Source organism: Cygnus atratus, chromosome 10 (genome assembly GCF_013377495.2).
Source record: "Cygnus atratus isolate AKBS03 ecotype Queensland, Australia chromosome 10, CAtr_DNAZoo_HiC_assembly, whole genome shotgun sequence".
Classification (NCBI taxonomy): Eukaryota; Metazoa; Chordata; class Aves; order Anseriformes; family Anatidae; genus Cygnus; species Cygnus atratus.
This window is the reverse complement of record NC_066371.1, coordinates 14307512-14334136: the sequence shown is the minus strand read 5'-3', so window position 1 is coordinate 14334136 and position 26625 is coordinate 14307512. Positions and strand designations below refer to the sequence as shown.

At 42.2% G+C, this 26625-nt stretch overlaps 1 protein-coding gene and 1 long non-coding RNA gene across 5 annotated transcripts in view; both read right to left on the bottom strand.

The window, feature by feature from the left end:
• The window catches only part of LOC118248263 (6-phosphofructo-2-kinase/fructose-2,6-bisphosphatase 4), a 49464-nt gene that overhangs the window by 17708 nt on the left and 5131 nt on the right, over nucleotides 1-26625 (bottom strand). For 2 of the 4 annotated variants that reach the window (XM_050712842.1, XM_050712841.1), the window contains exons 2-8: nucleotides 10080-10196; nucleotides 7050-7146; nucleotides 4672-4738; nucleotides 3334-3408; nucleotides 2378-2434; nucleotides 1929-2050; nucleotides 49-256 (exon numbers count right to left, since the gene is read on the bottom strand). In XM_050712842.1, the coding sequence (XP_050568799.1) occupies nucleotides 49-256; nucleotides 1929-2050; nucleotides 2378-2434; nucleotides 3334-3408; nucleotides 4672-4738; nucleotides 7050-7146; nucleotides 10080-10196 (743 nt within the window). Of the gene's footprint in view, nucleotides 1-48; nucleotides 257-1928; nucleotides 2051-2377; nucleotides 2435-3333; nucleotides 3409-4671; nucleotides 4739-7049; nucleotides 7147-10079; nucleotides 10197-17240; nucleotides 17398-26625 lie in introns of those variants that run through there. The other 2 variants (XM_035547019.2, XM_035547020.2) reach the window with 2 other exon arrangements.
• On the bottom strand, nucleotides 17841-25283 carry LOC118248265 (uncharacterized). The gene is made up of 2 exons (XR_004778702.1): nucleotides 25157-25283; nucleotides 17841-19003 (listed from the first exon to the last, which is right to left on the bottom strand). It is a non-coding gene; the product is annotated as an uncharacterized LOC118248265 (long non-coding RNA).

Here is a 26625-nt window from a genome sequence, read left to right as displayed (position 1 = left end):
AGAGATACAACCTAAACCCAGATGCACGCTTTTTCTGGAGGTACTTACTTCTTTACCCCTGACAGACAGTCCAGGATCTCCTCCTATTCTCCCTTTCAGATTGAGTTCACTTTCTCCATGTCGACAGAGGTAGATTGACCGAGGAGTCACATGGATATTCATGAGGTAGTAGACAATCCGGCTCTGGATGTGATCCATCACTCTGTTCACAAGGTAACTCCTTCCAACATCCATAATTTTAATATAAGAAAGATCCCTTTCATAAGCAAACAACAACAATGAAAAATGAAGATTCCATACAGTTTCTATTAGCACATATCACAATCTTCCCACGCCCTCTCTCACTATAAAATGCAGAGAAAACAAGCCAAAGCAATAAATAAACCCTCAATTACCCATGGAATATGTAGTAGTCCTAAGGGATAATCCTCAAATGGTGACAGGAACATCGCAGTACCCTGAAAGTACAAGATTAATTCTATTCCTCTTCCACGTGTGAGCTCCTCACAAAACTTCCTTTTTTGTTCCCTTCACTTGCAGTCTGTCTCTCAAATCTAGATCCTGTTCTTGGGAAGACAGCCCTCTATTGACAGGAAGATTCAGTGTAGGCACTCAACAGCAGCAGCTTCAAAAAGATTTCCAGCTGTTTTATGATACTGAATATTTTTCTCCAGGTTACAAACACTTTTTCCCACAGCAACTATTTGCCTGATTGCACCCAGGTTCACAAAGTCATGGTCTCTGGGAACCCTTCCAGAAAACCTGCAGCATCAGATGGACTAGGGACTAGCCTGAAGCAGGACATTTTCTCAACCACTCTAACAACCATTTATTAACAGTACTGCAATTTACCCCACTACTTTCTCTCAGCCTCAGAAAGGTTATAATTTCAATTTTCTTTCCTTATCCTTTCTCATCTAAGCTACAATTTCAGAGTAGCATCTAATTTAAAGGAGGACAAAAGTCAAATAAGCTGAAAATAACCACCACTGTTTTCTAGAGATGCATTTGAGACATTACACTATAATAACACAAGAATATTTGTAATAGAACCAAATGGAGGTGATGAGAAACAAGCATCATCATCTCATCTTTGACTGTATTCTTTGGAGTTAATCATTACTGTTTCACACAGGCACAACGGTTAGGTCCATCACAGATATTTCATGCATGAACTGATCTAAATGAACCAGCTTCACATTGCTTACACTCAATTACATTAAAATGTAGCTCAGCCTTCCTATAGCACTGGTCCTTAAACAAACCAGGAGCCCCTGGTATGACTGGAGCTCGAAATGAAATCCTGGACTGTACCAACAGAAACGGGGTTCATCCTCACATGATTCATCCCTACCTTACTTTCAAATGTTGAAAGTTAATGAAAAACAATTGAATGCTTTGGCAGGAGGGCAGATAATCTAAATATGAAACTTTCTCACAACCCTCCATGTACAGCATTATTTGCAAGGGTAAATGAATACATTTAGAAATCACATTTAAGAACAATGTGTTCCAAATTCATCCTAGCCATGTCAACAAATTAAGTTATGCTTACAAATCACTCAGGCCCCTGCTACACATTTAAAATAAAAATAAATTTTAAAAAAAGCAATAACCGACCAGCACATCTCATCTGGAATCACTTAGAAATGGTGGTTCTATCCCAGAAAAATCATACCATTCTCCAAGTGGGAAAATCAGAAAGAATATTGTCCCAGAATAAACTCATAAGCCAATTTTCCCTCAAGCAAGCAAGCTTCCAGGCTACGCCTCCAGAGTCAACTGTCTCTCATTTACCAGTGGAAAAAGATGTCCAGACATGAAAACCATGACTAGAAAGCCCCCATCCCTAATATGGGATCCTCCAACCTCTAATGAAACATCTTAATATAACCCAGTTGTGATCACAGTATTACTGAATCTCTTACTTGTCAAGATTTTCATCTAATGTCTCATATGAGTTCTTGTAGCATTCTATTCTTTTCATGAAATCTTCAGTTGCTTCATCGTTACTACAATCGACATAATCTGGACTACCCAGCTTCACTTGCTGTTTAAAACAAAAACAGGAGAGTAGTACATGAGTTTACTTCCCTTTTTAATGGAAGTTTAAGTAAATGAGTGCAGGGGCAGAACACAACACAAAAACTTATTTATTTTGTTAATTAGAATATATGTAGAGCAAGAAGATTTGTTATTCACAGAATTTAACTTCTGGGATAAACGCAGATAGGAAAATAAAAGAAAAGTAAGTATCACACTAAAGGGAGCTAACAGTTTTTGCTACTGGAAGTTCTTATGAATGTACCTGTAAACATACTGAGCTACTTTAAACTTCTTGACTTAAAGCAGTTAAAGCAAACTTTCCTGTACTCACCACAATGTTTGCAGCAATGACCTCTGGATCTACGCATACTGACTCAACAAAAAAAGTCTTCAGCCCGAACAGGAAGTCACATGTACAGAAAGAAGGAAGAAAGAAGATGAATTGGATGGAGACCAACACGGACAAGCAGCAGGCTGACCACTTCTATGCTCTTTTCTAACAGCGCCTTCCTTGGACTTTCCTCCATTGACTCAGAAGGTCTGCTTCTCCAGACCCTCTCAGCAGCAATGGATGGCTTACAGTTCCCTGAAGCATCATGCTTTACACCCTTTGCCCCAGCAATGCTTGTAAGTGGAAACATTTTGGAGTGAGAACAATTTAGGATGGAAGAGGCAGAAATAAATGGAGAGGACGTAAGTTCAGCCATACAAACGGTAACTAACACTTCCGAAATAATAAAGTAGGAACCTTTCAGTTAATGGAGTAGCCTCACTCAAGAGGTTTCTGTTTGGCTGTCTCAAAGGTTTGTGGAGATGCAAGGTTAGAGCAAATGGAAGATTACTGGCAAACAGCTAAATGCAAAACAATCCTGGACAGAAGGCAGAAAGACACAGGAAGTCTTTGGTTTGCACAGAATTAACACAGATTTCCCTACATGTTTCTGCAGGAAAAACATGGCCAACACTAAGAACCACAGTTTAAATAGCTCTTGCTAACAGTATGCTAAGAATTACACGTCCAGGACAATGCAAGTGAAGCCCTACCATAAAAGAGACTAGCTCCGAAGAGTACAAACATTAAAAGACAAGAAAAATTAACATGGGGCAACTTTTCATCACAAACAATGCTTGAGGACACAAAACACCACACTGACTGTACATCTAGCAATGATGTGCCTAATGCTAGTGCACGTTTAAACTCAGATTACAGACAGGGCGAGGGGGCAAAACTACCATCACCATGCTTGTCCAGGCATTAACTAAGAACGCTTCTGCTTTTTGACTCACCTTATACCCATTTTCTTCTCCAAATTTGTAAATAGTTTCTCTACGTTCTCGAGTTGTATTTGTAGCATCAAAGACCTAAAAATAATTATAGAGAAAGAGCAAAGGAAGAATTAGAAAAGCATCATAGCCTGTGAAAAATGGTCAGTGACAACAAAAACGAGTGCAAAATCCCTCAACGTGAAGGAATGCAACAAAAATAATTCCCCTTCCCTTCATTCTGCTACCTTTTATTAAGTCAAGACACTGCTATTCCCAGAAAAAAAAAGACATAATTATGAAAATAAATTTATTTTATCTGACTCAAGGCCACGCTCTTCTTACATATCTCAGTCTGACAACAGATGATCACAGATGGAGGTTACATTACATTTCTATAGCAGCTTCTTTCGGTGATACACAGAAAGACATCTTTGAATTTTCACAGTCCCTTGTCAGAGATTAATGCTGTGGCTCTTAAAAGGTGCCTCAGTTCAACAGCCTAATGGCTTGAAAACAAGCCAAAGAACACATAAAAAAAGATGCTGAAATTAATGCTACTGAAAATGCAAGTGTAAAACTATGCAGAAGACCTGCAAGACTAGCAAATCCTGTCTGTGAATTATAAGGAAAAATGCAGAGGCTTTTCTGAGAAAATATGTTTAGCTTTGAACATACCAGCATTTTACCAAAGTATAAAGTTTACCTCATACACACAACAGAACTTGTAATTGTAGCTAATGGTTTTCCCTGTTCATTAAAACACCAGAGTTGTGTCAGTATAGTCTTTAAAAAAGCAATGTTATATATTTCAGGTGAACGTACAACATACACAACAGTGTAGTTTGTTGAACACCTTATATTTTGCATCCCGTTAAATACTCAGATACACCATAATTTAAACTGAGTTTTTTTTGCTCTCTTCAGAGATTTCTTCAGTGTCAATAACACAACTGCCTAGCAATACTGAGGATGCTTTTTGTTCAATAAGTCATTACCATCCACTCAAAACACTAAACTATCAAATAAAAACACAAGTACAAAAAAAAAAACAAAACAGATGTACAGATGTGTTTAACAGAACATTATATAGAGTGGAGAAGGTAGACAATTTTCTTAGTGTCATCCTATCCCCAGTTAACCCCTCAAATCAAAGGTGATTGCCCAGTGTAATCCTCACCCTAAACTTAAGTGCTCTTTTCACTGCAGCAACAAGGCAGATCTAATTTACAATTACAAGAAAAGAAGAGAATCTGATATACTGAAGAAATACTGGAATAACTCAGATTGCATATTACCCATCAGAGAGACACTGTTTTGTAGAGAAAGCTCTCAAGAATTTGTCTTCATCAAGAAACTTACAGCCACGTGCCCGTTTTCTTCACTGAGGTACTGTCGGACGTCATTCAGCGCTGCTAAGGCACACTGTCTTAAAAATGAAAAAGAAGACAATTCAAATGCTGGTAAAAGTCATCTTATCAACGCACTTACACCTTGAGATCAAAGTGCCCCGGAAATATTATATCATTTCCCTCAAAAACACATATTGCCAATCAGTCCCTCCGTGAAACATGAGAAAACTGACAAAGGTGAACTAAGCCATAGTAAGGAAATACGGTGATGGCTATCTGCCTAAAAGACCAGTCCCATGCTCCTCTGGGCAACCAATACAACTAGACATCAACACAGAATAGCCATCATCTGTTCACAGATAGTTGCTTCCTAGTTTGATTCTCAAAGAGAAAAGAAAAAAATCAGCTTCAGCCTTTCATCTTGTTTCAACATTCACTTCAACTTGAGGCCACAACAGACCTTAAAAGCATTTTTCAGTAATCTGCTTCTCTTGTTAACTATTGTGTAAAAATTGCTTATGGCAAAAAATCTGCTAAAACAGAGAGTAAAACAAAGTTAGTGTCAAGTATTAGAGAGAGACATGAAAATAATACCCCATTGTAATCACCAACCCAATGTAATTTGTACTGGAGACTGCTGAAGACACAAACACCAAAAAATCCAACCCAAACACTTCATACTTGTGTTAAATCTGGACAGGAATAAATTCATTATCAACTTTCCTATTTGCCCAGCATTGGTGTTATCTCCAAAGTCCATTAGGATTTGTAACACATAAATAACACTGTGGGTAAAATTAACATTGTGTATTATTTGCTCATTAATAGAGCAAAGCCCCATTTATTTCAAAGAACTACAATCTGTTTGAAGGGCCAACAGAAGAATCTGCCCATTTCAACAGCCTTTCTATGCATTACTGCTCTGTTCTAACTTCCAGACTGAAATGCACCACTCTCTCTTTATGTACATTCTGCATGCAGAACTTTATTTTAAAAGGAAAACATTTCAATCCTGACAGTATTTCCATATTAGTGTGGTTAACAGATGTCAGGAACTGAGATTCATCAGTCAAATCTTCACTAAATAAATATAAACTCATTGCTAACTAGGCAGATTAGCTCACACAGCCCATTTCATGTGCTATTCCCCACCATTTAGTCTAATAGGTGACATGGAGGCACATGAAAGGTTTCGTTCTACCACTAAGCAAAAGGCAGATGCTAGCAAGGCTAATGCACCACTCATCTACAAAGGTTCAGAAGCTTTTATGTAGGTTATAGCAGTCCTTAATTGCTGCTGAAGTGGAGAGGAAGGGAGAAGAGAAAGAGGACAAGCAGAAGGGGAGCCACAAAACAAAGTCCAGACAGCAGGAAAGTCCAGATATTTTTGATGCTTGACCTGAAACAACTAAAAACAAAATACACTGTATTTTAAGCAGCCTAAACAAATGACATTTACATTCCTCTAGAAATTCTTTTCCTTATTACTTCATGGTGTACTAACTGTTCTCCTGAGCATACAAAAATGAACAAGGAAGAAAATCAAAAGATCATCCTATTGAATCTTCCATAAGAAAGGCAGCTCCCCCTTGCTCTGATCTTTTCTTCATCTATCCTTTCTTCCAAAGGTACTTTCTCTACACTGAAGAGCAGATTCTCTCCAGGAAAGAGGGGAGCCTCAAGTGCTTCTTCTGGGCACAAATGCTTACCCCAAGCTCACCTTCCTTTGTACAATGTTAGCAAAGTATTGCAGCTGCTCAGGCACTGCACTAGTTGAGTGCATGAAGCACCTGTCTGGGGGCCAAAAAGACAATCTCAGGGAGAGAATGCTAGTGAGTCACTCCTGCTCATTTGACTGGATAATGACAAATACATTCAAAGTACTGCAGGTGAAAAATCCCAGTACGCAATCCTGAAAGAAAAGGACCTATGTGGTTTTTCTTTTTCTTTATGATCCACACAACTGCTCTGAAACGGCATGATAGGAATTAGATAGTGGAAAGGTCAAGCCTAGTAACTGGTACCTGACAAAGAGGTAAAAAAAATAATAATTTTCTCCTTTGTTTTATGAGAAAATTTCCTGGAATATCCATATCAACAACAGCTTACCAAAAGGTCAAAAGGAATCAAGTTTGAGTATTTACCTTCTCCACGTTTTGATGCTTCAACTGAAGCAGTTAAGAAAAAAATACCCTAGATTTTAAGGAGCCTAAATAAATCACTTTTCAATCCCTTCTAGATTTCTTTCCCTTGTCATTTCATATTGCGGTCTCTTAAGGGTCTTCTGAAGCATACAAAAATGAAACTTAAAGCAGTATTCAAGAGCAAATTACAAAGTACCATTATAATACAATTAGCATTGTATAGCCAAACACATTCAAAACTTACTTCCTGATTTTCAAGCCTTCTTCATTGTCAGGCAGGAAGAATTCAAAAGATTTATATTTCTTCACCAAATCTCGACGATACTGACCGACATTAAATTCTGCCAAGAAGAAAACGGTATTAGTGGGAACTAACAGTATTCACATAAAAAGGATAAACGTTATGACAGCTTTGAAACCAAACTACCTGAGAGGATAAAATAATTCAGTGTGCTTTTTTTTCTCCTTTTAAATACAAAGACAACAATAAATCATAGAAATGGCAAAAGCATATTTGAGCTGTAGGCAGCTTCTGTGGAGTCACTTGACCATATGGCTATGCCTTTCTCTGCCAGTTTGCCTGAACAATAAAAATCTCTTTTCCTGTTTTGCGGGGGTGGCTGGAAGTCCATTTCAGTAGTCTACAATGAACAACTAATAATCTAGCTTTTCCTTCTGCACATATGTGCAATATTCTGACAGCACTTCCCAAAGCTTTCAGCTCTTATTTAAGCAAGGAAGGGCTCTAAACAGGACTAGCCAATCTTGCTTTTGATAAAAGACACTCAAGTTGTGGAAACAATTTTTTTTTTTTTTTTTTAAGGACCTTGCTCCTTAAAATAGTTCTACTCCTTAAGGATCAGTATATACCATTTCACAACCCCTGTTCCTTTTACTAAAACAAAAAATAATATTTTAAATGCTTAAATAAGGGGAAATGTCACTACAAGTACTGAACACAATCTTACTATCATCTGTTAATGGTGGTCAAAGAAAAGCTATTCCTTATCTGGGCAAAGGTCTACGTGTGTCTACGTGTCACACTGTATCAGAGAGGGGATTAGGGCAAGGCAACTCTGTTTTGCCACACAGCAGGCAATGACATTGTACCCTAATTAACTTCACTCAACAGCTCTTAAAGTAGGTATCTGAAATGCAATTAATGTTTAACTTGTTTTCTGACCTATAGGTTTTCTCTGCTGAACTGCAAAGCATTTTTGTTTAATGTTAGATCAGACAAGTACTCTGAGAAGCTGCCAAGGTATCACTACTTGCCCAACTTCATTTCTAGGGAAAGAAATAACAGACATCATTACTGAAATGAGCTTAAGAATTAAAAAAAAGACACAGGGTTAAAAAGTTCAATCTTAAGTTTTCCTGACAGAAGCATATAGACTGCTGTTTGGATGAGGGCAAGGAGAGGATAAAGAATAATCATTATTTGTCCCCTCCTCAAAGTTGAGTTTTGTTTGAATTCTACAACGTTGATGTATGAGGTGGATTATAGTACAAACCAGGTTATTCTGTGACAGGTTTAATGAGCACTGGCCATACTGGCTACTGGAAAAGGTGATTCCTTGTAAGAAAAAAAAAAAAAGAAAGAAGAAAATGCAAGAAGTTCAGATGATCCATGTTGTCAAGCCATGGCTCTTTAAGTAAACAAAAATGAAGAATTTCATATCAAGTAATAGCTACTGCAAGAGCGTCATGCACAACAAAGGAAAAAGTGCTATCTGGTGACATAATTGTTCGTCCTTATTATTAGCACCTACCTCTGTGGAGTTTTACAATGCTAACTGCTATCACAAGTACCACACAGCTAAAACCATTCAAAAAGCTTCCCGAAAGTTCAGTTATCTAAAATCCACACTGAAATACAATTCTATTCAGGCATCTAATTGACCTCATTTCCTTCAAAAAGCCCAGACAAAAGTCCTTTGTGTTTTTAAGCATTTAAAATTCTTAATGACAAAGGATTTTGGAAGGAACAAAAGAGAAAACAGAACTGATGGCTTAAATAATTTAAATAACATCAACCCTGGGCTATTTACTTCCAGGGTCTGTTCTTGAACTCTGCAGCTTGCTTAATGCATGTTGCATGAAAAGACAGCATTTATCTTTTCTCTGGTTTACATAAACTAATAATTTTAACCATCTGTCTCAGAGGATAAGAACTGTAAAAAGTACACACTAATTTTAATGCATTAAGAGCCAGAGGATAACAGATGTTAGTAATACCCGATAGTTATCATATCACTCATCGATTCAGTCCCAAACAACAGGAAGCATGAAGTCGTGTGCAATCCAGTCCATCAGTGAGGTATTTTAAATTGATCTCTGCTTCAGTAACATTGCATCACTGATGACCACAATTATCGGACTGTGGTTTTCTAAGAAAACCCCGTCACACTTTCTAACAAAGGCAAACCATAACCAGCAACCTAGGATGGAAGCCCATACACTAACTTTATGTTCCGTATTTTGGTAAAGTGTTGTAACTATTTGTTAAGCAGCACAGGCACAAATATTTTCTGATGTGATGCTTCCTATAACTGAAACAGTCCACTGCTACTTATTTTACTTTACTCAGGATACATTCAACCAGCCACTGAGTCAGATGTGGACAATATTATATTTGCTGCCTGGTACTACATTTCTGCTTTTCAAAGTTCACAGTAGAATGCTCAACACGAGCACATAGCCACGGTGTAACCAGCCTAAGCCATTGCTTCCCACTCAAAACACACATAAAGTCCTTAAGAGAATGAGAACAAGTGACTGGTTCAGTTCCTTGCACTCTTAATGTTCAGACAAAGACAGAGCTGTAACCTATTCCACAAATACAGTTAAACAATGTGTTGTTACACAGAGAATTACACACTGCACAAAGTTCACAGAGAAAAGAAGATGAAGAAGCCAGAACTTTAACCCAGAAGTGCTGACTGCTCAACAGCTTGTAAACAAGCTTCCTTTTCAGCCCCATACAGAGAAGGGGGGGAGCAGCTGAAGAACCAAAGTGTTAAGGGAAAAGGGCACTGTTGATTTAGGCGTCTGTCATAATATGGAGGTAAACGAACAGCCACTAGAACTTGATCAATAAACATCTAAACAGAGCACAGAATGTGTATTAGTTTAAAATATAAAATAAAATAAAATAAAATAAAGCAGACATTCTAAGTAGTCAAACTGGGCAACAAAATTGCTGGGAATTAGGGTTATAAAACACCTAACCTCACCCCTGCACTTCTGATGCAAACAAAAGTCAGTCCATCACCTTTTGTAGGCACTCCAATCCAATTTAAATATCGTGTCAGCTTCTTCGAGATGTAGGTTTTTCCTCTTGCTGGCAGACCCACCATGACAATCAGAGTAGGGCAGTTGGTCATACATACTGAAACAGAAAAACAAGACGACAGTTATTTACCAATAACATTCCCACAAAGCAAAAGCTTATACTGCAGCAGCAAATTACAATCCGTGTGCTCTCAGAGGAAGTGACTGTTCAAGCAGCTCATGCACAGTGTCTCCCTGTTTCAGGGGTTTCTTAAGCAGGACAGTGGACCTAACTGGGATTCGTAGGCTGTGTGGAATTTCAGAAAGGAAAACCAGTGGCAGTACAATGCTGGACACACAAGTTGTATATGGGTAGAAGATGAGAATCAACAGTCTTTTCAGCTATGGTTTAAGACATACAAAAACAACAGCAAAAAGGACACTGATGTCTTATGCCCCTATGCACCTCAGTTCAGTGCTTGCATTGAAAGGAAACTGCAAGGTGTACACAATTTCTAAGATAATTTTTAAATCCCTAGGACAACACCTCAACACTGCTCAACCTTTTCTTAGTTTGGAGAAAAGCAGGGATGACATATGCAGCTTAATACATTATGGCGTGACAAGGTGCTCAGTATTTATGATTTCTCCTTCAAATATTATTAACAAAAAATCTCTCTTGAAACAGCACAATTTAACTGCTCTTGGTTGGTTAGTAGAAGACATAAAGCACGAGTATTCTAGGCTATGAAGCACAATAATTGGATGTACAGATATACATAATCACTCTTAAATCAAAGAGAGAGTTTTTAATTTAAAAAAAGTCACTGGACAAAATTGGAGGAATTTGTGTCTATAATCTGAACACCTTGAGGCATTCCTTTCAAACGACAAGGGTTTTGCATGTTTTAATGGTACAAAACTATGGATACCTTGTATGAATCTATCACCGCTACAAGGAACTGCCTAAAAAGAAAGAAGATATTAAAGTGGCTCAAAGATCGCCCACATTCTGTATTTCAAAGGGACTTAACTTGCATACCACAACCCAGATGTGCACCAATTTCCTCAGTCTCTCCATTGAGGAGTCAATTCCCTCCAAGAGACTAAACCTCAGTGTCTCACCGTAATGTGTAATTAAGCTCTGCTGCACTGCGATTGCCTGAGATTCCCAAAGCTTGGACTCACCCGAAGTCCCATCCCACTAAGTTACACGTGTAAATCTTGCACAGCAAGTCCATCAAAAGAGAACGAACAAATTAGCTAAGACAGATGCACTTTCTTAAACACACACTGGAAGAAAAGAACACAACACCACTTCTCACAGGAGAGCAGGCAAAAGCTGTACTTAACCTCAAACCCGTGAAAGAGAGGCTACTCTCCATGCAATGAACGTGACAGGGGACTGAATGCAAACCAAAGCAGATCCATCCACACACATGCAGGTCTCCAGAAGAACAGTGATAAAAGCCCTAAAAGTTAACTTTGCTGTGCCCAGGTCTATGAAGAAGGATTACATTTTCTTGTCCATCTTCCTCTTTGTCCCACATTCGTGCCAGGGAACTCTGACTCCAGGAGGAAGGCAGGCTCTGGGGAAACGAAGTCTAGGAGGTGCAAAGAGGACAGTGCTTACTGAGCTTAACAGCTTTGCTTCTGGTTTTACAGGCACAAAAAAAATAATAATAATAAAATTAAAAAAAAATGTGGTGAGAGAAAAAACAGAGCCCCTAAAAGTTTTAAGGGAAGTCATTGATCTTTGAAGCCAGTGTAAAAGGTCCTTCATCTGAAATATCCTACTTGAGTTTTAAACTATCTTCCAGAGTAATACTGCAGTGAAATAACAGTTGGGAAAACGATGACAAAAATCAGGATCTGCACAGAAAGTCTACGCACACTGCCTCAGGTCCACTTGCTCTCCAATGAACCTGTGTAAGCCACACTGGCTTCCCAACCGGGCTGGGCAGAATTTACCAACTGACAATATACCCAGCCCACCTCAACTCTTTTCCTTTTCCTGTAGCGGGCCACACAAATCTACCCATCTCATGGAACATCTGTCTTTTAGTAATGTAACGATGGGCAAGTGCATGACTGTTTGGAGTCCCACACCGCTCCGACATGGCTGCCCCACCAATGAGGTCTGTGAGAACCCCGTGCCCCTCCGACATGGCTGCCCTACCGACGAGGCCTACAGCCTCGCATGAAGCTCACGTCCCGTCGCTGGCACCACTCTGTACTTGGCCACCTCAGCGAGCAGCAACCAGATCTACAGCAGCATGCGAGGAGTATGCTTTCTCCCACTTATTGCCCAAGCCTGGCACCTCGTGTATTTTCACACAGATTTCCTCACAGAATGTACAAAACCCAACAAAATTGCCTGTATCCGAGGCCTGTGCGTACAGATTAGCACTCAAGTCCCATCTGCTGCTCCAATCTCTCTGCACGGCTGTTCAGCGTGCGACCATAGGGCAGAACCCAAGGGACTTACCGGCTGGTCCCGATCTAACAAGTGGCATTCCTGTTCTGACGACGTGCCAGGCTGCCCGAGTGTCCCCTTCCGGCACACAAAGCAACTGTTTTTATTCCTTCTCTACCTCACTGTAGCATTATAAACACATGTAAGACTCAGCACAACAAACACTGGTTTTTGTTTTCTTCCTTATCATTGTGTATAGTTCAAAAGGCTGAATTTTGCTCATTAGCTTGGTAAAAAAGTCAAGTCTAAAGCAAAACGATAAGTTCTAAAGATGTACCAAACACTCAAAAGTTAAAATTAATTCAAGTATCCTCCATGTTATCTGATTGCAACTTTCTCAATAATGTTGCAAACGCTTATTACTGCAAGTGGGAAAGAACATTCATTCAAATGACAACATTTAAAATGTCAATGTCTCAAAACTCACACCTTCCTTTAAAGAAATGTACGCAATTTTGACATGAGGATGTGAACTGATAAAAAACAAACAAAAAAAAACACAACCACACAAGTAGCATAGAACTAACTCCCAAAATAAAAAAGCCTTTATGGTTTAACATCTTTCCCAATGGCACAATGCTCAACTTCCCTTTACACAGCACCCCTCCATCATTCACTTCACCTAAAAAAAGCTTGCAGCACAAAAGCAAAAGGAGCATATAATTGCAAGCTGCAGAAACAAGGCACAATCTACTCTCAAGAAACCAAACTCATTTTTTTAACACCGCTTCAGGTAGACAAACCCTGAGGGTTTCTGACAGCGCCGACCTAGGATGTGCCATCAACATTAATTAAATTTGCTAGAGGAACATACACATTCAGAACAGCAAAACAAAACTTAGAGGGCTGTATGTTATCACTTAAGAAAGATGCTCTACTGCTTTATTCATTTTTTTTTCTTTAAAATAGATGTTTGCAATACATGCAATACATGCACATAAGTTTGCAAGCTTACAAACAGCAGCATCCAAAGGAAACGTATGTTGTGTCCCCTCAGTCAAAAAAAAGCACACACACATAGAATAATGGAATATCCCGAGTTGGAAGGGACCCATAAGGATCATCATCTAGTCCAACTCCTGGCTCCACACAGGTCTACCCAAAAATTTAGACCATATGACTAAGAGCACAGTCCAAATGCTTCTTAAACTGTGACAAGCTCGGTGCCGTGACTACGTCCCTGGGGAGCCTGTTCCAGCACGCGACCACCCTCTCAGTAAAGAACGTTGTGAAGAACACACAATACCAATCAGTGAAGGGAAATGGCCAAGTGACAAAGCACATTAAAATCAAATATCAAAATTTAAGCAAAGTCATTACCTCAGCTAAAAAAATTAAAAATATATACTGAACAACACAGCAGGCTACATCGCAGTGTAAAATTACGACTGCCTATCCTTCTAATGTTATACCCTGAACGGTCAAGGAAAAAATAAACTACATACTCGTTTCTTGCCTCTTAAGACTCTATTGCGAAATAATGCAAGATACTGAAGAAGGTTTCGAATATGAGCTGGGACACTGTATGTCCTAGATCAGCTGCACAGAATTTCAATAGCCCTCCAAGCTTGCATCATCACGTGAAAACGGAGTTGATTATTTTCAAGTTCATCTACTACCTACCATATTATCAACTATCCCTTTTCATCTAAAATGAGACTTTTTTCCCCATATTTGTTAATATTTATGGTGAGGTAGTTTTTTTGTATTAGGCTGCTCTAGTTAGCCATGTGAAGTTTACTGAAGGATTCCTGCTGTTCCAGTGGCCTTCAACGCAAGGCCTGCTCCTGTACTATTTAGAGGCTCATACACAAATATCTTTAACTATATGCCAACACAACCACTCTTTCAAATCACACTAGGCTTACATGTTTTCCCATATCATTTATCCAATTTAACTAATTCTTTTTCTTTTCCTGTTGATCAATACCAACAGTTTGTCATCTTTCTTTGCATGTTGCAGGGAAAAGTTCCCCATTTGGTGCTCTTCCTCCCTCTCCTATACCTGAAAAAGTCCATCTTCTTCTATTTCTCTCCTCTCTTTTTTCCAAGCCACTGGTTTCGAACAGCACTTTGGTACCAGGGATTCATACTTGCCCTCTGGCGGCCAGCCTTGTACCACCATCTGCTCACAGCAGCTCTGCCACCCACTTGGTCTGGGCTAACATTTGCTTCCTACAGCTTTGACACCATCAGTGATCGCCCTATTGTACATCCCGACCTCCTTCACTTTCTCCATCTTCAGTTCCTAGGGCTGGGACTACTGATACGTAAAAGCAGTGTCAGCTCACAGGGCAGAGTTCTCTAGAGCAAAGATGACCTTAATTTGATACTCATCTTTTCTTTTTGGACCTGAAGTACATCCACGCTGCTGTAGGAACAGCAAATAAAACTCATTAGAACGACCAAATTCCAGCTCTGGGAAAACAAAGCTGTTAACTGTAGTTGGCGGGGAATAATCTTTAACCATAGGAAGCTCAACGTTTATCTGCCACTCTGTAAACATCCTCTGCTAGTCTCTCAAAACAGCTTTCGCTGTAGCATACTTTGCTATTTATTTTTAATTCCTGTGCTTGAAGCCCATTCGTTGAGCTTGTACAAGTCCAACAGCCAATGCCAAGAGTAGCTCCAGTGCAACCCATTTAGAGACAAAACCTTTCACCAAAGGCCACAGAAGATGAGTGGAAGCTATCAATAGAAATGAACATCTCTCTGCTGCCCACGTCTTTCTTTGGTAGGTCCTTTAGAATAGTTCTCTCTATTTTCCTCATCTCAGCAGCTGTAAAAGCGCAGTCTGCTGGGTAGGGTACGTGCAGTCAGAACTCCTTGATCTTCCTCAAAGACCTCGTGATACACAGACTAAAAGAACCAGTGCTTCAAAGACCTGCAACAGCTACAACCCAGACATACCTAACCAGGTTTCTTCTTCCTCAGATAATTTCAGCTGTTAAAAGTTTTTAGAAAAACACAGAAAAAACACTTAGAGTAGGTAAGTCCCTTTGAACGCAGATCTGCTATGTCCTCCACTGGAAGCATGCACGATTCTGCTCAGCCACCTTCTAGAACAATAAAGACTAACAGGTGGTGCAGATCAATGTCATCAGCAGCACGACAACCAAAAAGACACTTGAAGAGTTCATCTTGCTTAGCCAAGAAATGGAGATGTCAGAGAAACTAGCTTCACTGCACCCACCGGGAAGCTGAGGACCAGAGATCTACTCCAGACTTGAGCTCACCGTTTCTGAGCAACAATCCTTAACCTGGGTACCTGCAACAGCAGAGGACTGGAACAGGTCAACCCAGTAGTGCCAAGGCATCGCCCCGTCAGGGCAGTGCTGAGTCCCACACCTCGGCCACAGGGCCCGCAGCTCACGCTGCTCATCAGAGCACGAGGTGACATGTCCTACGCAGACACAGAGGATAAAGGACACGGACAAGGCCCCAGCAAGGGAAAAACTACAGCGCGTTCTCAGCGGGCTGATGCAAGGGAGATGGCTTTTAACACAGAAGAGCAAGTCCTGCCCCTCTCTAGGCTGTCTGAACTTGGCGGCTAGCACAAATGGCTGGAGATGTACCTGAGGTACACTGCAAGAGCAAATACCAGCAGGATTAAGAAAAACAATCTCCAAACCTGGCTTTCTAGCTAAAAGGCTTCTCAATTATTATGGGTCTCGGGCATCCAAAAATTACTGAAAATCTACAAAAATAAAAAGACTTGGGAAATAAATTCTAAAAATCTAATTTCTTAGTCAAGAGAAACTAAATAATTCCATCATGGAGACTCCATATGTCACCAGATTACACGTGACCAATGTGCGATTTCGTACTTGGTTCTTTTATTTTTATTCATTTATTGGTAAAGCACAGTGTTTGCATCAAAGCCGTAATAAATGCTATTTTGTTTGGAAGAGATGCCGTGTTACAGCCAAAATGAAACGTTCTCCTTAGCCGGTTTACAAAGGCGATCACATACACTGCCCGAACCTTTTCTTACTGCGGCATTCTCCTCCTATTAATGCCTGCTATTCTGCAGATGCTGGAGCAATGTTTCACACCGAAATACAAGCCTGCTTACCTAGCAGAAATCAAGACAGTTTGGGCTATTTTTTTTTTTGTCCTTTTTAAAAAGCACAGGCTGAAAAGCAAAGCACCGATGAAGAAGCCCGTGGCCGCCTGCCACGGCGGCGGAGCCCGCAGCCCATCCTGCATGCCCACCGCGAACAATTGCTCGCCACAAAGCCCCTTTTGTCTCCAGGGCCGCCGCAACCTGGAGGGGGGAACGAACCTCTGCGAGACCTAAATAAGAGTTAAATAAGTATGAAATAAAAAAAAAAAAAAACCCACGCTGCAAGGCAGCTTGCTAACAAGCGATGGTTTACAAACGCCACAGCCCAAACCCTCAGAGCCCGGTGACTTGCTCGGCTGCGCCTCGGAATAAGAGGAGCCATTAACTCACACGCCAGATGGCCGATAAAGCATCGGCTGTAAGAAACAGCACAGTAACATGTTCAGGCCTTTCTTCTGGAAGAATCTACCGAAGGCGGAACCAGAGAGATTGCAAGTAAGCAATGCCCCACACGATGCCCCTTCCAGCCCTCCCCCCCCCTCCCCGGCCGCCCTCCCGGCGCGGGGGCTCGGTGTCCGCGGCCCCCGCGGGCGCTGCGCTGCCCGCCCCGCCCCGCTCACCGCCGCGCTGGGCGCTGTGCCCCGCCGGCAGCCCGTTGTCGTACGGCTCCCACGTCTTCTGCAGCGGGTTCTGCGTGAGCTCCCGCGACGGCGACGCCGCCGCCGCCGCCATCCTCGGCCGCCTCCCGGCTCCCGGAGCACGGCGGCGCCGCCCCCTCGGCACGGCCCGGCCCGGCCCGGCCCGGCCCGGCCCGGCCCGCGGGGAGCTGCCCGCCCCTCAGGCGCGCTGCCGCCCCCCAGAGCCTCGAGCCCCCGCTGCCGCCCGCAGCCCGGGCTAGGTGGGCGGGCCGCGCGGCCCCGTCACGGCGACGGCCTGCTGCGCCGCCTGCCTGTGGGCAGGCCACACGGGACACCTGGGTTTTGACAAGGCGCCCCTCACAGCGCAGCGCAGCCGGGACGGAAGGACGTGGATGTGGGGTTCCTTCCACAGGGGACAGTCCTCAGCGACTCTGGGTGGCTGATGGGCACAGGAGGGGACTGCACTCTCAGCAGCCAGCACAATCAGCCCACAGAATGATATCACAATACTTCCAAAAGGAATGTTAGGGCTTAACAGAGTCCCACGGCCAGTCAGCAAACGTTGGTTTAGAAAATCAGACACCGAATAATACATTTGTTTAATTACACTCTATGTCACAAGGAAGGCTAAATTAATACCAGTGCAGAAAATCGTAAGTAAACAGCAAGTTCCTAACATCTTGTTTAGCCGCAAAATAAACAAACTCACAACATGCAGTGGAAGAACACAGTTCTGCAGTAGAAATGGTGTGGCTTAAATAGAGCATCCAGCTGCCCTGTTTCACATCAACGTTATCAGCTTTACGGCTCTGAGAAATCCCACACCTACGTTCATTGGTGGACTTGCTGGGTTAGCTTCACCTGGGCTAAGCAAAGTCATTAAAGAAGTGATTATTTCACTATTGCATACACCTCCATCTTCATACTTTACATGCAGATTCTCAGGGCACTTAGCTTATGGTGGTCAAACGCAACATGCATTTTTGTTCTTGTTACCTATCAGGTACTAAGACACTTTGACATTAGCATTTATATAAACATGACTCAATGCGGCTGCATACGTGTATATACATATATTTAAATACTAGTCAGAGTCCGAGCATCTGAGGATCATTTTCAGTTTTTCTACTCCACCACAAGCCAAAAGGTAGCTTTTTAAACAACAAAAAATCTGTCCTCGGAGACGTTAGGTAAGACGTTCACAGGAAAGTTGATGCTGTTCTTCCAAAACCATGTGTGCTTGACCTGCCCTTCCCTCTTCACAAAGTTCATTTCCTTCTCTTCAAGACTGATTACAGTTTTTAACCCTTGGGGCCTGCACTATGTTTTTATGCCAGCAATTCTTTCTTGATTTTGTTTTGACTCTATAGCTGACGCAGGGGGGCAGAGGGGTTACAGGATTTACGTTATAAGGGTCAGAAAACAAGGAGCAGAGAGAGGAAGGACTTTATGAACATTTAAAGGCTTCTGTCTTTTTTCTGTTAAGCATGTATTTACTTCCAAAAGATACCAAAAGCCCCGTGAGCAGGAGCAGCTTAATCTGTGTTCCAGGTCAAACCCATCGCCCCGTCGCCTGTGTGTAGACGTCGCATCACAGCCAGCCGATGACTGACTGAAGGGCAGTCCAGCATCAGTCCAGCATCAGCCCTGATGTGTCTGCCTTAGGCTTCTGATCAGGGCAATGCCATGGGGATGCTCCAGTTTTCCTAACAGTTCCTCCATTAAAGACGGCAAGTCCACACTTACTGGAACAAAGTATTAAGAGAAAAAGGAGATTAATGCCAGCTTTGGAAAGGCACTTCTCAGGCCTGTCGTGCATTCATTAAGTAGAAAACAGCAAGGTGCCATCTCCCTCCAGCCTCTACAAATGAAGTTTGTTTCTCCTTTCTGCAAATCCACTCAGCACACAAGAAATGAACTCCACTCACTGACCTACCTACCTCACACCTGAAAGCGCTGACCTGATGTTGTTAATACAAGAACAGCATTCCTCAAAGGCCTGCAGGGTAAATTACTACATTTCTAAATCTTGCCCCAAACATTAGGCGCACCACACACAAACTCTCTTGCTCTGGCAGATTTAAGGCTGTGGCACCTGTGCAAAACTTAAATAAGGGTTTGTCGAGCTGTTATAAATTCGTGGTTGTGGCCATGGGCTGCTTTACTGAGAAGACAAAGTGAATACAGAAATATTGTGCCACTCCTGAGGTCTTCTTTCAGAACATGGTTTTCAAGGGCACTATGTTGAATTCCTAGACAAAGACAAAATAAACATTGCTCAAGTAGACTCCAGATAAGTGATGGAGATCAGCTTCTACACAATCACCTTGTCATCAACCCCTGTCCTAATACAAAGGCTGGAGAAGCAAGGTTGGTTTCTGCAGGTGAGCTGTTGCAGACTTGGCTTTGCTACAGGGAAACCACAAATAAGCCTCTACTCTTTGGAAGGGTTTTACACAAAGCTTCTGCTCTCAGGGCCATGCTGAGCTGAAATCTTACCTGCAAAAACACCTCTCTGAAGAGAGAAAATGCCGCAGAGAAAGGTAGCCTTGGAAAGGAACTGCTGCATAGAAACAGAGCACGCTTAAGCCAACTAACCAAGCTTTCCTTATTGTTTTCAAACAACTGGCTGACAAGACAGGAAAGTCTTATGGCTTCATGCATACAGCAAGTGGTAATTATTTCTCTGAGACAAGGAAAGAGAAAAGAGGAGACTGCAACAAGGCTTCTGCCTGATCGTACAGGAACCCTACCTTCTATCTGTAAATAAGCGGGATCGTATTTTAACTATATAATAGAGTTCCACTGTATCTGCAGCTTACTTTCATGGGTCTCTTTTCCATGCTCAAGATGTCACTTTGTAGCCTGACAGCCTATAAGACATCCATAAACCACCCAACATCTGTGGCTTCTGTCTTTCTACCATTTCTCTGACAGCACCAGCTCACTGCTTGGAGTGAGAAAAGAAGACTTTCCAGTCCTCCAGGTGTCCACACCCTCGCTACGCCAAGCTCAACAGATACAGGTCATGAAAAAACAGTTCACAAACCTTTCTGCAGAGCAGAAGATTCTGCTACTTGAAAATATATTTGTAAAATGCTTAAAGAACACGCTGCCAGCCAGAGGTCACAACACACGCTGTACATAAACAGGATATTTACAAAGAAGTCACCACACTGAGCCAAGCCCTGGAGACCAAGCATGTGCAATGTTTCAGATGAGGCTGACCAGAGCTGGGAGCGCTGTGACAATATCCTGTTCCTACTCACAGCAAAACGAGAAATGACTTCTTCGGGGAAGTTCCTGAAATACACACGGGAACGCCTCCACGATAAAAAGACGGTAAAACACAAGCTTTCCATTTTCACTCCCCTCTTATCACCCCTGTTTAAACAAGCCCTGTGATGCTGGCCGTGCTTTCCAAGACACCGCGAGCCGCAAGCCAGCAGCACGTAGAGATCCACCGGGCGTTACGTTACCGGGACCACCGACACGCCTGCAAGGAGGACGCAACCCGAAAACTCCGAGACCTTTCGCACCACAGAGGTCAGCCACCGCGGCCCGTGTCACCGGGGGGCCCGACCTCCCCTCCCCTCCCCTCGGGGAAGCCTTGCGCTCCCCCCAGCCCGCGCTCCGGCCTCTCAGACCCGCGGGGCCGAGCTCCGTGGGCGGCCGGCAGGCGGCACCCCGACACCGCCCGGCGCTCAGCGGGCGCGCAGGCACCGCGCCGGCCTCCGGACGCGGAGCTCGGGCAGCCTCCGGCACCCACACCAAAAGCGAAGCGGCTTTGCGCTTCCAAACCCGGCACCTAACCTGCCCGCCGCGCCCTTCCCGGAGTCCTGACTGATATGAAAGGGTGCCAGCTCTGGGTTCTGAGCTCCCAACGCAGAGTTAAAGGCTGCAGAAGGGTTATCGGGAAGAAAAGTCTTATCTGCTAATCCTGACTTTTTTCCCCTTAACCAGAGACATTAAAAAACCAGACATTATATTATTGGGTGGGGGAGAGATCCCCAGTCAGTCTTAGAACTAAATACTCCCCCCCTTTTTTTTTGTATGTATTACTAACAAATGATATTTCTTCATTAACCTAACACTTCCATTTCTCTAAAGCAATTCTCTTCCCACAATGTCATGAGGTACATTTTTTTTCCCTGCAGTATCAGTTATTTACTCAGCACTTTGAGGAAACCAACAGAGCTAGCAAAAGCCTAAATCCAAGCGTTCCCTATTGCAAGTAGCAGGCTGCTCTGCCAGCTGAAAGTAGCAGGTAGGAATTAGCATAAATGATCCCACCTTTAAATAGGCATCTTCATCGTCTACATATCACAATGGTGAGAGGAAAGAGACGAGCTAACAGTCCTTATTCCCCCTTTAAAAAGTTGTACAGATAGGGCTGTATATTTCTGCAGCTTACAACTCTAAAAGACTTCAGCCACACAACACAAGCTTATTTTAAAACAAGCTAAGGAGGCACAGAAGAATACAGAATTTGCCAAGATCTTCAGCATGAAAGTTATTTCAGAAACACAGGCACGCACCAGCACAGTCTTCAGGCACACGCATCTCTCGCTTATCCAGCGTCAGCGTCCAACCAACACTCCCTGCTTCCACGCAGGCTGGGCGGCCATACCCAGATAACTGGCAGCCTGCTGTGCTTGAGTCACAATATTTGTATGAAGCCCACAGGATAATTCCTACCGAAGTTATAACTGATTTTTCTATTTTAATGAAGAAATGGTGTCACATCTACCTTTAGCAGGCTTGCAGTTGTCCTTCATTGGCCAGATCTGTGCAGCTGGAAGGAGGATTAGAGGATCACATAAACTAATTCAGCTAAACAACCTGAGGATAGCCAGCAACAGCTATCTAATATACAAGGCAGTTGCAACACTGCGAGCCAATTAAAAGAGATGGTGACCAAACACACAGCTATGCTTCACCCTTTTTGTTCACAAGCAACAACACTCCAGCATTTCAGAACCAGATTTTGGGTGGAACGGGAGAGATTTCTCCCCACGCACCTTATAAGCAACAGCGCTGCTTTCATTTTGACCAAGCACTTGCTGCGGTGCTGATACACGGTGAAAAGCTGCTGCTTGAGGGTAATGACAGCATCCAAGCTTGCACCTGCACTGAGTTTCAGCTATAATGACCAAAACTACCATAGAGCAGATGGGACACTTGGCCCTCTCTGTGACAACCCTTATTACATCAGCTCCTCGGCTGGGAACACGCTGTTCCCTCCCCTGGGCAATTCCTATATTCCTGAAGTACGGATCAGGCCCAGCAGGTTTTTCTCTCAGTGGAAGAGATGCCTTTAACAAGCTGCGTAGGTATGTTGTCACCTTTGTAAGGCAAGAACTAACCCAACCTTGGTGTGAAAAGAGCCAAAAAGGCATCTCTCTTCCTCCTGGGCTGTTTGTGAGTTCCTGAATGATGACAAAGATGATGCCTTCAGAACCATCATCCTGTCTTTGGAACCATGCATCCTTTAACTCATGATTCCTCATGAGTTAAAGGACTTCTCACACAGCTTCCCACAGAGAACAGGATGAGTTCCCTCCATAGCGAGCTTAGCAAGCACAGTGAGCAAACGGGGCAGAGAGCTGTAATACCACCTTAGCAAAACGACATACATTGATTCATGCCTTCTAAGGTCAGTTTCTCAGAACTTTCAATTACGTCACCATCTTAAATGAAGATTTCCCATCTCCTCAAGATTGCCAATGGTTATCTCCACAACCAAAAGTACCGTCCATTTTGTTTTCCTATTCAGCCTAATATCACAGGAGTCAAACCAACAAAAATGAGAAATAGCCCACTAAGTCCTGAAAAAATGTCAAGCATCCCACATTACGAGTTCAACAGGTTCCCTATACCATCTCCACTTGTCTTTCCATTTACCACCTGATTCCAAATCAGCTGTAATCAAGAGGACCAGATATTTTGATACACAGGCCTAGCACTTACTCCATTTCTTTTGAGAAGAAAAAAGTGCATTACTGGTACCATTCACTCCATGTCCTATTTCATATCACTGCCTAAAGGGAAAAAAGTTTTAGTTCTTTTGAAGTGGACCTGCTACATCAAAGACAAGCATAGCCTTAAGGATTCAGAACTTTAAAAAGAATCTGGCCTCAACAACACACACCTATAGATGTTATTTTTATGAGTGTTTATTTTATTATTGGACTTCCTGGCTACAGTTCAAGCTACTAATGAGATTTGGGGAAAAAAAAAAAAAAAAACACAACGTCATCACGCCCTACATGAGAATGAGGTACTACCAGGAGCAAGACATCTCTTCAGTGCTAATTGGGGATCAGATTTAAACAACACCCTAGATCCCATATTGACAAAGCTGTATAAATGCAAACACTCGAGAAATTTCTTAAGCTGAAACAATATAATATTCCTTAGCATACATAAGAAAAACAAAAAAATCATCTAAACAGAAGACATTGGTATAAAGTACATCAGTGAGAAAACGAGCTCGTACCTATTCTAACAGATCTGACACAAGGGAAGATCTTACAGGGCTCAGGCACTCAGAAGCCTCAGCCACACTTCTTGGCTGGAGAGAGGACTAATTCCCACACTAATTTGCATTCATTATATTTTCTTTATCATCTGCTGAAGCATCATAATAGATATTCATCATGCATGCAAAACAATGATGTATCCCTTACAGCACTATTTATATGTGGCTTGATTCCAGCATGGTTATGTGCTTTCAAAAGCATAACAACCTAGCGATCAAGAAGCAAGCACTTGCTATATAAGGGTTTTTATTGCAAGAATTGTATCAATAAAGCCTCGAACAGCTTTCTACTGAACTCATGCATTGTGTTGTATGCATATAAAACCTATCGGGCAATCAAGATAACTTGGGGGTAGATGTGTTATCTGCAGAAGGTCATGTCACCAACACAGGGACCGCATGAGAGTCCAGGGATATTCACATGCACGTTACTGACGTCAGCAAGAACAGCAAAATACACCTTGCTACACTGACACTCTGATCCTTGTTATCTTTATGTGAACCACTCTTGAAAGCATGGCCTTTCAGAGTAGTTTTATTATTTCTGAAAGTATAAACGCATTAATTTAGATATTTTTTACATTCCAGAAGAAATAATCGCTTTATCTTAAACATGGGAAAAACCTAACACCTGGAAAAAAACATGTTGATTGGACGCTGTGATTTTCCTGCAGGGAAGGCTAGATCGCTAATCCATTACACCTCCCATCCAAGCAGCCACCTCCCACCTTCGACTCTGAGCATGCTGAAATGAGTTCCCTGAAAAATTAGGCTAGATCCTCAAGTGATGCTCCCAGGTATGGCTTAAAACTATTTCCATCATCACAACATTAAAGCAATGTTTTAAATCTTCCTGTTATGATGCAAGATAAAGGAAAGAAGGCATCCATTATTCATGCTATCTGAGTGCAACACAGTTTTAAGAAATCCTTTGTAGCTTACTGTACACCAGCAACTTCAAACTATTTACACGAGGGGATGGCTGCCCCTAAGAAGAGCAGAAAGAGAACATTAAAACTGGTGGCGTTTGCACATATTGCCCATTTGCATTCACAGGTCTAGAGGGTAACTGGAAATACAGTTTCCAAGACAGTAAGCCTGCCATAGAAAGTCGTTCCTACACATTGTTCCGGTAGCGTCCGATGTTGTTACTACAGCAACAGCACGTACAGCATTGCACAATCTCTGGACGGCGGGTGGGTGTACCCTGAAACATTTTCCTCTTCCTTGGTAGTGTGATGCAGCAGCAAGGCCGCTTCCCGCAGCTGCATCAGTTACCTGGAATCCATGATGCAACCCAAGACAACCAAGGCTAGAGAAGCTTGAAATATTTGAACAAGAAAACACAAACACACACCTGCATTCACCAGCGTGTTTGTCTTTGCGCCTCTTGAAGCTACATGAAAACAACGTCTACAAAGTGGTCTGAAAGTGTACCTATCGCCTTGAACCTCTCTATTCCTTTGCGGACACATGAGCATATTAGAAAAATCTTCCCAATTCCTAATATTTGGGTTTGCTGTTATGAGTAAAAGTATAGTTAAAAGAAGCATGAGGGAAGGATTAGCAATTTTAAATAAAAGAGAGAACCCTTCTCTAGGCTGAAAGGCTTATGAATTATGTTCACTTACAGCTAGTTTTGTATTAGGTATTTTAACATTTATTATGTATACATATCCTTTGTATACATATCCTTCATTCAGCTAGGACACGATGAATGCCACTTGTTTACAACAGCTAAAGCTGTGCTGCTAAATGTAAAAATCAGCAGGGCAAGGGCAGCTGACTTCTAAGAGAAGAACTTAACACTATCTAAAACCAGATGCTATCGACTGACTTCAGCAGTAGAATTTCTCAGGACATCCATTTAAAATAAAAACAGCTGAAAAGACTTACTATATGCATTAGGAAAGAAAAGTTATATGGTGAGCTGGAAAAGGAGAAATACATTGACAATAAAGAACGTGCAGAATTTCTATGGGATTTAAGCACATGAAGTAAACCAAAGGAATAAAAACAACCTAAAAGGCTTCAGGATGAAGCTACCCATCAGATGGCAGCGTTTTAAAAGACAAGAGAGAAAGGGAACTCATGAAGCATGGTAAGGGGCGTTGGGGTTTGAAATCGAGTTACTACCGATGGAGAAATCAAAGAGAAAAACACCAGCAGAAAGACAGATGCTGGTCTGGATGAAGCAAACCGTCAGAGGTATAGAGTGCATCTGTGAGTCATCAGCACATAATAGAAGCTGAAGCCATGTGAATGCCTGAAATAGGGCATGGGGAGACAAGAGAAAAGCAAGGTCATGTTGTGGGAGGAGGAGGAGGAAACATGGGCTGGGGGGTGGAAAGAGTATCATAAAAGCAAAAACATCAAGATGTTAGAAGAAGCAGCGACTATGCAGAGAGGTCGGGGAGAACAAGAAAAAAACATGGCTCTTTGAACATTCTGGTTCCATCAGTAAGGTGTAAATTGGCAGAGACCAATTTGAAAACATCTAAAGCGGACTCAGAGCAGACATGGAGTTGGAGGTTGTACAATCTCACGTTGTTAGAGGGACAGGACTTGTCCAAGAGCTAGAACAAACAAACAAAAAAAGAGGTGAGTACAGTTCCAACAGGGTATAGCATTCAGCATATATTACCGTATGGGATAAGCAGGTCACTAATGGAAAAGCCCATGGTGATGGAAACAATAGCAAACAAGTTATTGGGGCAGCAACTGGGCCTGAAGTCCTGCGCCCACACCTACAGTTACTCCCGGTTTCACGTGCATGCTGTAGGCAGCAGAGATTGGAAGGCAGGTTTTTGAAAATGAGGAATAAAT